At 40.8% G+C, this 14,552-nt stretch overlaps 1 protein-coding gene across 1 annotated transcript; it reads left to right on the top strand.

Annotated features, from left to right (window-relative positions):
- Nucleotides 1-6,575: 6,575 nt before the first annotated feature.
- Nucleotides 6,576-13,801, top strand: LOC147883064 (cadmium/zinc-transporting ATPase HMA3-like). The gene is made up of 12 exons (XM_087399332.1): nucleotides 6,576-7,021; nucleotides 7,637-7,876; nucleotides 9,057-9,690; nucleotides 9,940-10,197; nucleotides 10,313-10,410; nucleotides 10,499-10,754; nucleotides 10,843-10,980; nucleotides 11,094-11,421; nucleotides 11,528-11,727; nucleotides 11,817-11,965; nucleotides 12,150-12,218; nucleotides 12,375-13,801. The coding sequence occupies exons 1-12, from the start codon at nucleotides 6,827-6,829 to the stop codon at nucleotides 13,392-13,394; spliced, it is 3,585 nt and encodes a 1,194-aa protein (XP_087255458.1). The 5' UTR covers nucleotides 6,576-6,826; the 3' UTR covers nucleotides 13,395-13,801.
- Nucleotides 13,802-14,552: the final 751 nt, after the last annotated feature.

Here is a 14,552-nt window from a genome sequence, read left to right as displayed (position 1 = left end):
GTGCATGAGTCATCTATTATAGGCACTGGCCATGGTTTTTTTGTGCATGATTCCATTAAGAGAGGGACTCCTATTCTCTATTACAGAGGTGATAAATATGCGTATCGAGATTGGAAAGAATTGTGTGAAGTTAGACCAAGGCTAAAGAAGTACTCTATCCAAGAGGACCCTTATGTTTCGATGGAGGATATGGTGTACATTGTTGGTGATGTTTGGCATGGCAATGTGGTCGGGTTTATCAATAGCTGTAGAAATACAAATTCAAATCCAAATGTTTGTTATGTATTTTTGCCTTATTTACCACCTTGGTCCATCTCCAGAAGGAGAGCAGATGTTGTAAAATATGGATACATTTGTGTTGAAACCATAGATGATATATGTGCAAGAGAGGAGCTACTTGCGAGCTATAATTTTTAATAAATGATATGTAATCATTTGAACCCTCAATACTAGCCAATTCATTTTTTTTCTTACCAGTTGTGGATTTTGGGTCTTAATTGTTCTGTATGATGTTTGTTTACATAATGTGTCAGCATAGTTAAGGCAATGCTACATATTTCATATTAACACTTTGTGAATATTAAACACTTTGTCATTGCCTCATATCATTGCATCAACTATAATCTTGCATACCTCCACTTAGTCTAGGGCTTCTTGGGATATGGACACCACTGAGGGTGATGACATGACGGAAGATTCAAAATGGATAGGTATGGTTAAGGGAAGAGATACTAAGGTGTTTATGAACACCACCAAGGTTCATGCGATGATCACTCTTAAATTCCCTCTAAATTCCATTGGAAAGATGTTTGTAGACTATGACCCTAGTACCATTCTCCTTGGCATAGAATTATGGAGGAATGGTAGTGGTTGGATTCTTCCCATTAAGTATATACTTTGACATAGTGCATCTTTATTGCAACATGGTAGGATGGATGAATCATTTGCATTCACCACTGACTTAGTGGCGGTGGCTAATATTACACGTATATATTTGTTTAGTGGCTAAATGCTAACTTGGTTTATTTATTAATATATTTGTTGACATTTCGAAATAGTCAGGTCCAAGGTATTGGTCAGCTCCAGTGACACCACTGCTATTGGTTGACTTGCAAGAGATAGCATCTTACCTTGGGTGAATAAACTATACTTTTGTCGCTTTATTTTTTTTGCAACAAGTGAGACTTATTTCATCTATCTATTAGTGCGTAAGATCGGTACTAGTTTTTCTTATAGATTCATTCCCGATTCGAGTTTTTGGTTGGAACTCCAAGTTTGAGACTATGTTTTTGGGGGATACATGCACCAAGGATATTATCGTATTGTTCCTTGACGAGTTGTGGGTGCCTATGGACCACAAAGAATCTTTGTGTGCTTCTTGGGATATGAAGAGCGTGTAGGATGGCATGCATTTTTTCATGGGCAAAATGGAGATTACATCTATCAATTTTTGCATCTTATCCATGCTCCTGTGTGTAAGTATTATGAGTAATGAGTTGCAAAAGTCTTTTGATTTGACTATTGTAATTCTTAACTTGATTTATGTTCCTTGTGTAGGTACAATATGGAGTTCTGAGACTCCATAGTACAATCATGACTGACACCTATGTGGGACTGCAGTAAATAGACATAGGCTTTTTTTATTAGGATAGCTCATTTTTTGCATGATTAGGATGTAAGAGCTATGATTAAAGGTGTTTATGAACACCACTAAGATTCATAAGATGATTCTCATTTCCAAGGTAACTTAAAGACTATGACTTCAGAACCATTCTCCATGCAAACAAATATGGAGGAATGGTATTGGTTTGATTCTCCCCAAAAATACTACAAAGTGACAATTTAATGATGTTTGATTTCGCAATGAAATGTTCAATTTTTAAGCACAATATTGCATGGTTTGTCTTACGATGCAATTATCAAGCGAGAACATAGTTAATATTTCATGATTTTGTGAATGATAATGTAGTTGCTTTCGCCTATTTCTCTAGTTTTTCATGGAGGAAGGCTACAATTTATCAAAATACTACCAAGCTGGGAATTGGGATTTTCCCTAATTATCTAATATGTCTTAGTGGCAAATGACAAGATACTACTCCGGAGACTCTCATGGACATCTAAGAACAGAAGATTGATACATGTAACGAGAAGGTTTTTGAGAGGGTTAATCAAGGTATAATAATACAAATTGCAACTTGTAGAACCTAGGATGGATGCTTTGGTGTCACTTGAATCCAAGGTATCACCAGAGCTCAATATCAATGCAAGATGTAGCAGCGAATTTGTTCTTTGCAATCTACAAGTTGAGGTGGCAAACATGCAAACTAGTCTTGATTCTCACAAATGGAATGTTTCTGTGGCTGAGATGTGGCCAATCTGTAGAAAGTTGCTGCTAAGCCCGCAAAAGGTCTCTCTTAGGATGCTTAAGAGAAAAGCATGGAAGGGAAATCATTTATTAACTTATTCGCTCTATTGGCTGAAGAAATGGATCAAGGGATTGTGGATGACGAGGAGCAATGAATCGAAGGTGCGCCCTTACCTTAGAATGTTAGAGGGCATGCATGAGGTGGAATCAAGCCACAATTAGAACAATGATGTGGGTGTATAAGCCACACGTTTTGTTGATTTAGGAATTAGAGACATGAGATGCTAACTCTATATCCTTGTAGATGGATGGTTATCAGCTTATCAATAATTGTTCGTATGTAGGAAGAGGAGGGACACCCTTTTTATCAAGTTTGATCTTGCTATTTGTTTGGTTCACTATGACCCCTGGAGGGAGATTTGATTATGGTTGAAGTTCAATTTCAAGGGGTTAGTTTTTTTTTGTTTTAGTATGCCCCCAGCTAGTCATTACAAAGGGCATTACTCTCAAGTAGATTGAAGTTTACACTCATGGGCAAACACAATTTGCATGGGAGATTGGGACTGCGTGGTTGGGTTGGAGGATCGCTCATATGGTGAAAGCAAAATGTCCACATAGGAACATAGCATCTAGAATGATTTTGTGGAGACCTGGTTGTCACTGATGGACTGGTCGAGCTTTGAGGAGTTGAGGGATGCTATAATGTTCACATGGCACAATAGGCATTATGGTCACTTTGCTTGGCTCTCAAGCTTTCGTGTAGCTCTACCATCACTGCTATGATTTGTTCATTATCTGGTGACAACTGATCTATATTTATTAATGTATTTATTTACTCTATGCCTGATCTACATTTGGGCCTTTGCATAGCTCTCAAGCTTTCCTACCTCTCTACCATCAATCCTCTAGTTTGTTCATTATCCTTTAAAGTTAATCAATATTTACCTATTTATATCATTCTATTTTTGGCCCTCTACCCCAGCACATTTCGCACACAACAGCACCCCCTCCCCCCCCTCTCTCTCTCTCTCTCACTCTCTCTCTCTCTCTAGAATGCATATTATATATAGCATATATGCATACCTCATACATATGCACGTACATATGTACGTAACACCCATTTCATTAATTTTTGACTTTTTCTATGTTTTTCAATAGAACCCCAAAGTCCTTCCCATATGAGAACTTATTTTAAGACCCTAGAGCTTTGTAATAGTAAGGCAAAAAGTAGGCGAGGAATGGGCATTACCTAATGAATGCTTCAAGAGAAAGAAAAACTATGTGCAAATAACACTGGTTTCACATACAATATCATGAAATAAACTTGGTAAAAGAGTTACAACTGATGAGAAAATAGTATGTCACCGCATGATTGTATTGTCACACAATGGTTTGAACACAACGTTGTTATTATTCTTTAGCTACATTGTCTCCTTCTAAATCCTCCTCATTGAGTATTCTTTAGAACCCTTGTGTATCTGCCACACAATATTCTTGTGTTCTTATTTTCTCCCACATATTGCTACTTCTTCACTTTCTTAGCGTTTTCTTTCCAAGACACCATGATTATTTATGACACTTTCTCCAGTACTTCATTGTTTTGGACCCATTCTTTTTTCCTATAATTAAAATACAATATGTTGTTATTCATGTTCTTCATCCTACCTCTTGGATTATACCTCCCTACCTATATTGACTACTTTTGCAACCCAGGACCTCACATTCTCACATTCATCAATTGATGGTTGATCTGTGATAAAATCACTATCATGGACAAGAATAAAGAGGACAAGCATTGAGATCTTGTCACAATAACTTGAGTATAAGGGATATGTCTCATTAGATTCAATATTATTTCGCATGAACATGTATGACCAAATGCTACATGCTTTTGCTTTGACTTGTTCACATAATAAGGCTATACGGGTTCCACCGTTATTGCAAGGCTTGACATGTTTCCATAGCAAGGCTATAGTGATTCCACCACCTTGTATTTTATCGAAGAGCTTGGGCCCCATCTCGAAAGAGGATTAAATTTTGTACCATTAAATGTATTTACTATGTTGAAAATCACCAATTGGTTAAAGACATGTGTGGAATAAGTCCATTTCTTATAGTTGTAGTGGAAGTATATTTGGAGATGGTCGGTGGTGGGAAGCCAACCTTTTGTACTAATGGGTCTCCATTGTGTGAAAAGGCTACCTCCAAGGACTAACAAGTGCACTACAAATAGAATATTATGTCTGAACAATGCTTCCCATGTAGTCATTATTGGACTTGTCCCCACACTTAAAAGTGGAGTATGAACTGTCATACAAAGCATTATCTTGGGATTGTGATTAGCATTTGTTGGGCTTGCTTTGAGTCCAAAAGCAAACAATGGGACATCATGTAATCTCTCCAATTTACTAAGAGGACCTACTGCCCACAAGCATTCATGTTCTCTTCTTGTCACTTTGTTTGTCCAATTTAACTATGTTAGTTGACCCAATCAATTTCTTGTGGACCAATTCATCGAGCCATGTGTTAGTATAGATCAAGTTTATTCCCCTATTTTCCCATGAAGTGGAGCTTGATTGTACTTGCGGTGCCTAAATTTATTATTCAGACCAAGATGGTTCTCCTACAACACTCCATCAATGTCCAACCAATAGCCCTCCAACAACACACACACATCCACCTGTGCTTGCATGTATGCATGCATGCACATGTGTGTGTGTGTGGGAGAGAGAGAGAGTGAGTGAGTGAGTGTGTGTGTGTGTGTGTGTGAGAGAGAGAGAGAGAGAGAGAGAGAGAGAGAGAGAGAGAGAGAGAGATGTGAAGGAATGTGCCATGTATATGTTGTATAAGGAAAATATGAAGGGGAGCCCCACTGGTGTAATGCACATGCCAAGCATCATTGAGGTCCCACTTAGAAGGGCTCCCCCATCATTCCACTCCTCCCTAGTTGATGCCTTCTCCTCTTCATGTTCAAATTGCCCCCTTCTTTTAATCCCTCTCCCCTCCCCTCTAACTAACAAATTCATTTCCATTTTTTAGAGACTCGGGGTACATACTATTATCTATGTCAAGTCTCGACCCATCTCACACCATCAATGGTTCTACATGTAATTGGTATGGAGAAGGCCTTGTGTATATTATTGATGGTGTTGATGTCTATGCAAGTCATGACCCCTTTGGTAACATGAACAATAGTGCATGTACTAGGCTAGAGAAAATATGATTGTATTGTTCTCAACTAACTCCAAATAATCTTCCACTCTTGACATGTGTAGGTGCAATTTGCAGATAGAGTTGCTTTCCAACCATGATTCATTGCTCACTAAACCCTCACAAAATCATATTGCGAATACTTGTTGCCATTTTTTGGAGCACAGCATCCATAATGATTTCCTTTGTGACATGGTAATTCAATGCATGACTCAAGCAAAGGAGCCTTCAGTGCTATCTCTTGGCATATCTTTTATTTGAATGTGAATCCCTTAGGCTACACTACCATTTTAGGTGTGCACTAAGTGAATATTGAGAAATGCTTTAAAGGGAAGGCCTAAATTGGGAAGGTAACCTTGGTGTTTCTCTTGTTGCCTTTGCTCCTTTCCATTCAACTTGCTTGGAAGAATACACATGCGCTACATAAATTTGTATAGCCTAGTTGTCGAGCCTCTTGTCCTTGGAGCGTTCCTCATTATTGGAGCATTTTTTGACCTCAAGATTGCTGTACACATTCCCAAGGTTTAATGATGGAAAGTAAGAGCTGGAGGAAATAAACGTAAACAAATGCACGAAGCATGGTTTTTTTTCTTGGGAAAACCAAAGTTATATTACAAAACTAAACCAAAAGGAACATTCACAAAAAGAAAAGAAGTGCCTTTTCATATAAGAAAGGCACTGCTTCAATTCCATTTTTGCTCCAAAATGCATGAAGAGTGGCATGCAATACACTCCAGGCTATTTTGTAGGTTGTGTGCATAGTCTTTTTCTCATAATGGAAACAGAATATACAAAGGCACTAGGCACCATGCTCTTTTATCCCTTAAACTTATAAAATACAATAAAGGCATTAAGCATAATACTCTCTACTTTTCCCCTTGTCCGTATTAAATAAAGGAATCCCCATCTTCTCGTGATCCCAAGAGGATAGCAGTAGAGCCAAGAGAGAAACGCATGACCTAGGGAACTAGAGGTGGTGGAAGGCAATGTAACACTTGCACTTAGATGGAATGTGTTGTGTGCTAGCTCTAGTTATAGAGAGAGAAGCATACACAGAGAGATGAGAGAGATATGGGAAAGCATACACCTCGTGTTCTTCTTGTGAGGAATGGGAAACCGCCCCTCCATCCCTCCCGTTTCTTGTGATGTTAAATAGCACCAAGATATGAGAAGCAGAAATGGGATTGTGAGGCTCTTCTAGCTTAGGATTAACATTGCGATGGCAAGCTCTCTTCAAGATGTCTCTTCAAGATGAAAAGCGCTTCTTCCTTCATCATCTTTGCTCTTCTTCTTCTTCGTCTTCTTCCTGAGTCCTGGGTCCTCCTCCCCCGCCGCTCATTGCGCCTTCCCTCAACCACCTTCCACCCTTCTCTCGTTTCCCATCCTCCTTCACCCTCCATGGCCCTCGACATCGCCTCCCCCCTTCCCCTTTCCCCCTGCACGCAGGTCGGCTTTTCACGCCCTTTCTCTCTCTTTGCACTTGGTATCAGGAAGCAAGCTTCTTAAAGTCATGAATGCGAAATCAGCGAAAACGAACAGCACATGAACGGTCCCTCACGTCGTACAATCCACACGTTGTGGAAGTAATGCAGACATTGTAGCATTGGCGCTTACAAAGCTCTAAAAAACGTTTACTTTGGTTTTAACGCTGGCGGAAATCAGTTTCTTTGATTCTGCATGGCGATCTAGCTTCGTTGCTACGGGGACGTTTCGTCGGTTAGGAGCTACCAAAGCATTGGGCTGTGCGTGCAATGCGACTGAGCTATAAAAGGCCGTGAATTCACGAGACAGTTAGGAGACAAGATATGCCGGACTAGTAAAGAAGGGGCGAGGCCTTGCCTAATATTTCTTAGTGCTTCTTTGAAAAAAAAAAAAACATTCCTTAGTGCGATTTTACTGGCTATAATAGCCAAACTTTCACCTAGCCTTTTTTTAGCATTTTACAAAAACTGCCAAATTACCTGTAAAAATCAATTATCTGTATAGAGTACACTTAATTTTATGAGGTTAGAAATTTTCTTCCGTGTTGTTTGATTGCTGTCAAGTTCTTTGTTCGTGCAGTGCCAACACCCGCATCATGACGACGGCAACCACTTGCTTGTGCGCGAGGGAGGCAAATTCTCCTATGTTTTGGTTCCACCCCTGCTCTCTCCAGAGACGGAGAAGCCTAAACTATGCTTTACGAATCACAACAGCGGTTTATGGGATCCGAGAGCTGAGCAGTGTTGCCTTCGAGAGGGTGGTCATGTCCACGCTCATGTGCATCGTGGAGAGATTACAGAAGATGTTCTTTTGGAGCAGGTAAGAAGTAGGTACATGCAAAAGGACAAGTGGGCCCCGGAGAAAACCTCGCGGGCAGCTGTATAGACGAGAACAACAAAAAAGCCACTGCTCCTTGTTGAAACGATTATGGTGTTCATGACAAATCTTAGCTTTGACCGTGTTCTATAGGTTGCAGGGCGGCACATACAGCAGCTACTGAAATTAATCAATCTTTTTTTTGTGTGAGCAAGTAAAAATTAACCATCCTACAAATAGTAGTCGCAACTCTCATGAATGATCTGGAGGACAGAGAGCCTTCAACTGTCAACCGTGCTCTGAATGATTTAGCAGTTTGTTCGAGGCAATATGTCGGGTCTGAATAGTAGTTTCATAGTAGTTGCATAAAAAACCAGGGTAGCACACACATCAGTTGCTAAAATTAACCATTCTTTTTCTTTTTTTTGGCAAGTAAAATCCAACCATTTTACATAGCCTAGTCGCCAGTCTTATCAATGATTTGGAGGAGCGAGGGTGGGTCTTCAAGCGTCAACTGTGCTCTGATTGATTTGGCAGTTTGCCTCTTTTTTCTAGAGAGGCAGTTGCTTGAGTTGAAAGTACAATCATTACCCTGGAACACACATATGCAAGCAACTATAGTGGCTCACCATAGAGCAGTGAATCCTCACGGTGGCCTATCCACTTAACATGGGCCTATTACTTTGGAAAAGTAGATGTAAATACTGTTTACCCTGTTCAGGGGACGGTGCATAATGGAAACCGTGTAATAAGCCAAAAAATGAAATTACAGCACTTTGTGCAAAGCAGACCAGCGTTCCTCAACATAGAGAAGCTTAGATTTGTCATCATCACTTATTTCTCCCATTCCATCCCCTGGTTCTTTTGCCTTTCCCTTCCTACCAGTTTTCATACCTTTACTTTTGCTTGCACAAGAGCCCCACAAGAGCTTTTATCAATTCTAATCGCATTCTTTATGAAGGACACAATTTTGAAAGAGCAGTTTGAGAAGTTTGCACTATTTTATATTCTAGCAGCTGTACATTTTTGTTCCATCTTTTCATTATCTTTAAGGGCTCTCAGTCATTTTGTCTCACTCACACAAAGCATAGCTTCCAATCAATTTGTGGTGTGCATATCATGAAGTATGCATAATACTTCTTTTTATTTTTCACCTCTAATTAAATCTCATTCTACTGTCCAGTGTATGAATGAAGCAGGATGTGCGCTCCCTATGCCATGGGATGTACGTGGTTCATGCTTGCAGGATTGGTCTGATGACAAAGACCATTTGCACAAGGAAGGATGTGGCCATGATCGGATTGCGCATGGAGATCACTTTGACTGGTTAGTGCCTATGCGCGATGGCTCGTTTATGCTGAGCCATGCACGTGTTACTGATGATGGCGCATCACAGTTTATCAGGCATGGGCGACTTGTGAAGGTCGGAGAATCACAAGGAAGATTGGAAAAACGTCCTAAACAATTGATTGATCTCTTTGGCTATGAGGGTCCGCAAGATGGAGGCCATGTGGATTGGAATCCGGGTGTCACAACATCGAAAGACCTTTGTACCGCTGCTGCAATGGTTGCTCGGCTTCCAGATGCAGAGAAACCACTCCTGCAAGAAGGGACGGTAACAGTACACATAGATACTGAACTGGGACCTTTGTTGAAAACTACCATGGACGTCTTGGGAATATGTTGTCCTGCAGAAGCTGCCTTGGTGAAGAAGATTCTGGAACCTTTGCCTGGGGTGCAGGAGGTTTCGGTAAATGTTGCAGCCAAAACTGTGTGTGTGTCCCATGACCCTAAGTTAACATCAGCTGCACGATTGGGTAGACTTTCTCCTTTCTCGAACTTGGTATCAAATATGAGCAACTAGAAAATTGGAGCGTAATCATTTATGCTCTGTTCTTTCTTTGTATTTTGAATTCTCCTCACATTTGGGAATTGATGTCTTTTACATTCATGGATTATTTTCAGGGAACTTAAAATGTACTAGTACGTATTGTTCCAAATTCTAAAATGGGAAAAAATTGTCAAGTGTAACTGTCTATCTAATATTTTGGTCTGTCTGAATTCAGTGAAACTTTTAAATGATGCAAGACTGGAAGCCAGTATCCATTACCATGGAGTGTGGAAGGCAGCTCACAAATGGCCCAGTCCCTACACAGTTGCTTCTGGCATACTAGTGGCAATAACATTTTTCCATTATGTTTACAGTCCATTACGATGGGTGGGTTTAGGGGCAGTGGCAGCTGGTATACCACCCATGATTTTGAGAAGTCTGGTCTCATTGCAACGATTGGTATTGGATATCAATGTTCTGATGCTGATTGCAGGTAGGTGGAAACATGGATATCTACAAGATATACCTATTTAACGTGAGCATATGCCAGTGAAGATTTTCACAGCATAAAAGGAAATGCTGACAAGATCAATCTCTATGTATTGCAGTTGCTGGTGCCATTGGACTGGGAGATTACTTAGAAGCAGGGTTAATTGTGTTTCTGTTTACATCTGCAAACTGGCTTGAGTCATTGTCCAGTGATAAGGTGATTTCAACTTCTTTTATGTTGATTTTTCATTGTCAATTGTCAATGTGCATTCAAGATCTTATTCTCAAAGTTGACGAATTTGCAGGCTAGATTGGCAATATCAGCTGTGGCAAGTTTGGCCCCCCAGGATGCTGTTCTTGCTGACAGTGGCTTGAAAGTTCAAGTTTCAGAAGTTGAAGTGGGGGCCAAGCTTTCTGTAAAAGCTGGAGAACTAGTACCAATTGATGGAATTGTAATCTCTGGGAAGAGTGCAGTAGACGAGAGCAGTTTGACTGGTGAATCCTTACCTGTAGAGAAAGAGGCTGGAGCAAGTGTATTTGCTGGAACATTGAACATCAGTGGTATGCCTTTGCAATCCTAAGTGCTGGAAATTTGATTTCGGTCTCCTATCAGGTAAAGTAACATAACTCTTGGTCTATTGGTTATCAGGATTTATCTGTGTTCAGACTACTGCCTTGGCTGAAGATTCTGCAGTATCAAGGATGGTGAGGTTAGTAGAGGAAGCTCAGACCCAGCGCTCCCACGTGGATCAATTGGTGGAGAAGTTCGCAAAATATTACACTCCGGGTAAGGACCTTTGATGAGATAAATGCCTCTGATCTCAGATCTGTTCTCAAATCTCTTCTGAGGCAAGCAAGTTTCGTGGGCTTTATTATTTGTTTTTTCCCGGTTATGTGCAGTTGTAGTAGTTGCTGCTGTAGCAGTCGCTACCATTCCTCTGTCCATACATGCCCACAATTTGCAGCACTGGTTATACCTGGCACTTGTTCTCCTTGTGGTGGCGTGCCCGTGTGCTCTGGTGATATCAACGCCTGTCACTACAACTTGTGCAATTGCTCAGGCTGCTCGAATGGGTCTTATTGTGAAAGGGGGTAGCTCATTAGAGGCCCTTGGAAAGCTTAAGGTTGTTGCCATGGACAAGACAGGGACTCTAACCGAGGGACATTTCCAAGTGCGAGAGGTGTGGCCCTTGAACATTAGCACAGACATGCAGAAACTTCTTTACTGGTAATGCGATTCTAAATACAATCTGACATTCGGACATGGATTTTGCGTACTCGTTTGGATGGAGAAAAGTGGATGTCAAACTGTTTATTTTGATTGTGGTTTGCAGGGTTGCATGCATTGAAAGCAGATCAAGCCACCCTATCGCCGCGGCACTTGTTGCACATGCGAAGTTGCATGGGGTTGAGCCTTGTGGTGACGTAGAAGGTTTTACAATACTAGCTGGAGAAGGTGTCAGTGGCACAGTTGATGGTCATATGATTTTTATTGGCAACAGCCGTCTAGCAAATCGGCTTCAATGGACTGACGGTAATGTACTATTTTGACACAGGGTAAGACATAAAAACATTAATTCCTGATTCTTAATTATCAATTTCTGCGTGTTCTGTGATCTGTAGCTGAAATGGCAGAATCTACAATGCTAGAGGCTTGGCAAAGCCAGGGATGGAGCATCTGCTGGGTTGGTGTGGATGGTAGACCTGTAGCAATTTTGTGTGCAGGTGATCAACTTCGACCAGAGGCATTCCAAGCTGTCAGCAAAATGAGGGTATGATTGTGCATTGCTATCTTATTCTGAAATGCCGTCCATTATAAGAGTGAGTGGCTTTCCATATTTTAATCAACCAAAGTTCCATGAAACAGACTTTCCACATTTTAATCAACCAAAATTCCATGAAACAAAGGTTGTTTTAACTGCTTTATTTATTTTTTGAGTGACAATGTGTGGTCAGAACTTGGGTCTCTGGATTGCCATGCTTACTGGAGACAGCTTAGCTGCAGCAAATGCTGTACATGAAAAGGTGATTGGAAACAATTTATTGTGAAAACTCCTCTTTACTGCTCTGGACTGCCTATGATTTGCCATGACCAATCTCATACTTTCCAGCAAGAAAAACACGTCTAGTGGTGGATTTAAATATGATTTCTCAGAGGTCCGTCATGCTTGTTTGTTGCAGCTAGGAAAATTAGATGTGCATGCTCAGTTGCTTCCTGAAGATAAAGTGGAGGTGCTACGAAAATTGAAACAAATAGGTTTGACTGGTATGGTTGGTGATGGGATAAATGATGCTCCAGCCCTAGCTGCTGCAGATGTCGGTATTGCCATGGGTGTGGCTGGTGCTGCTGTTGCTATGGAAACTGCTGATATCGCTCTTATGACAAATGATCTCAGAAAGCTTGCAGATGCTGTGGAGCTTGGCCGAAAAGCCCGCAGAAAAATTCTAGAGAATATAGTTTTATCATTTGCAGCAAAGTTGCTAATTATCGGACTTGCTATTGCGGGCTATGCATCTCTTTGGGGCGCAGTTCTAGCTGACGTGGGAACTTGTCTGGTCGTAATATTCAATGGTATGCTCTTGTTAGGTAGGTCTAACAGCAGCAGTAAACTGGGTCATCATAATCATAGCAGGTGTAACCGCCACCATCATAAGCATTCAAAAAAAGGTTTGGAGGGTGGTGCCTGTTGTAGGAAGCCAATTTGCTGCAAATCAAGAAAGGAGGAAGGAACTTTAAGGCCACTGGATGGTAACTCTTGCAATGATCACCAAGATGCTCAAGATCATCTTACAAACTGTTGTGTATCAAAAGCATGTTGTGACCTGAGTGGTAAGAGCACAAGCAGTGGAATGAGGAGGAGATTGGGTCATAAAGATACCTGCACAAAGGATTGCCAAGGAGTTGACTGTTCTGTGCTAGGTGCCAAGAGCATTGCTGAACTCGGAGAAACTTGCTCAGCAGGTGACCTTTGCATTGCAGACTCGTCCCAAATATCTGGTGGCAAGGAAAATCATGATCATTTCCATCAAGAAGCCAGTTTGTGTGTTAGATATTGTGGGAATAATTGTTGTGCAGATGAAAATTTGCGCCCCACAGACTCATATATTCAAAAACCTTCTGCTGATATTACGTTATGTGCCTCTTTTTGTAAATCTGATACTAGAAATGATTATACAGTAGAATGTGCTGCAGAAGGTTGAGTGTTGTTCCAGCCCTATCAAGCATGGTAGGTCGAAGGATGAAGGGCTGTGCCGTGCACAGAGGACTAGTGTGGGAAATTTTGGAACTCCACCAAACCTTTAGTTCTTAAGTCCCATCGCAAATGCTATTCTTGTGGCTTGCAAGGAGAAAGTGTGGCCGCCTCATACATATACTTCCTTGGGATTGCTGCCAAATTCAACCTGCTGCCCTGAGAGCAGTTGTTACAAAACATGAGATCTTGTGATGTTGTGGGACCATCTAGACCAGCAGAATTCTCTCAGTGAGCACACCTTTTAAATGACATGGTCATCTTGAGATTTTGCAAAAGAGGCGACGGACGAATGGGTAGTCTTACCTATTTGTAAGGTGAGAAGACAGCATACATCATAAATGTGTCTTTTGTACCGCTGAGATATCCTAGTCTAGACATAAGAGCATTGCATCTCCAAAGTCTTTCCTTCCCTTTTGAATGGTTAAATGTTATTCAAAACATGATGACAACTTGCCTTCTTTTTCATTGACATTGCACCCTGAACATGGAAAAGCATCATTTTGTAGCGATTTCATCTCAGTAAAACCGTGGACCTAAAAGGGTTGAAGATTTGCCAACCAAGTCAGTACATAATGGGTTTATAAAATCATACACGCAGCTGATATGATTAATCTTAAAGGACTACTAAACTAAGCTTGCTTCTTTACATTATCACCTTGATGGGTCCCGACGCACCCATGAATGCCACAAACACCCTAGACCCCCCCTCCCCCCCCAAAAAAAAGAGCACTTGCCCATTATTTTGACATAGATGCAACTACAAACACCTACATCCATTCCCTGGCCTTTCCTAAAACAATTAGATCTTAACTGCACACAATTTATTACACAATATGGCAATAGTTTAATGTCCAACATCCTGTACTAGAAGACCCTCAACACACTTGTTGTCATGGGACCTACTCAAGACAAACCCACCTAGAAACAACAAAAATACAAATTGGCAATGATATACCTTCATAAGACTAAGTATATCTAATTTACAAATTGACATTCTTTTGAAGAATGAAGAGGAAATAGGAGAGAGAGAAGGGACATGAAGCAAAAAGAGAAGTTTGAAAATACCAACTTGACGGGTCTCTATGACCCTAGGTGCTAAAATGAC

This window comes from Dipteris shenzhenensis, chromosome 28 (assembly GCF_047967505.1).
Source record: "Dipteris shenzhenensis isolate YYH24624 ecotype China chromosome 28, Dip_SZ_1.0, whole genome shotgun sequence".
Lineage (NCBI taxonomy): Eukaryota > Viridiplantae > Streptophyta > Polypodiopsida > Gleicheniales > Dipteridaceae > Dipteris > Dipteris shenzhenensis.
This window is presented reverse-complemented; position numbering and strand designations above follow the sequence as displayed.

Bases quoted from the DNA above. Each gene is read 5' to 3' on its own strand.
- LOC147883064 (XM_087399332.1), top strand. From the start codon at position 6,827: ATGAAAAGCGCTTCTTCCTTCATCATCTTTGCTCTTCTTCTTCTTCGT. The intron at 7,877-9,056 runs GTAAGAAGTAGG...TCTACTGTCCAG, and splicing joins AAGATGTTCTTTTGGAGCAG to TGTATGAATGAAGCAGGATG. The intron at 10,755-10,842 runs GTATGCCTTTGC...ATTGGTTATCAG, and splicing joins TGGAACATTGAACATCAGTG to GATTTATCTGTGTTCAGACT.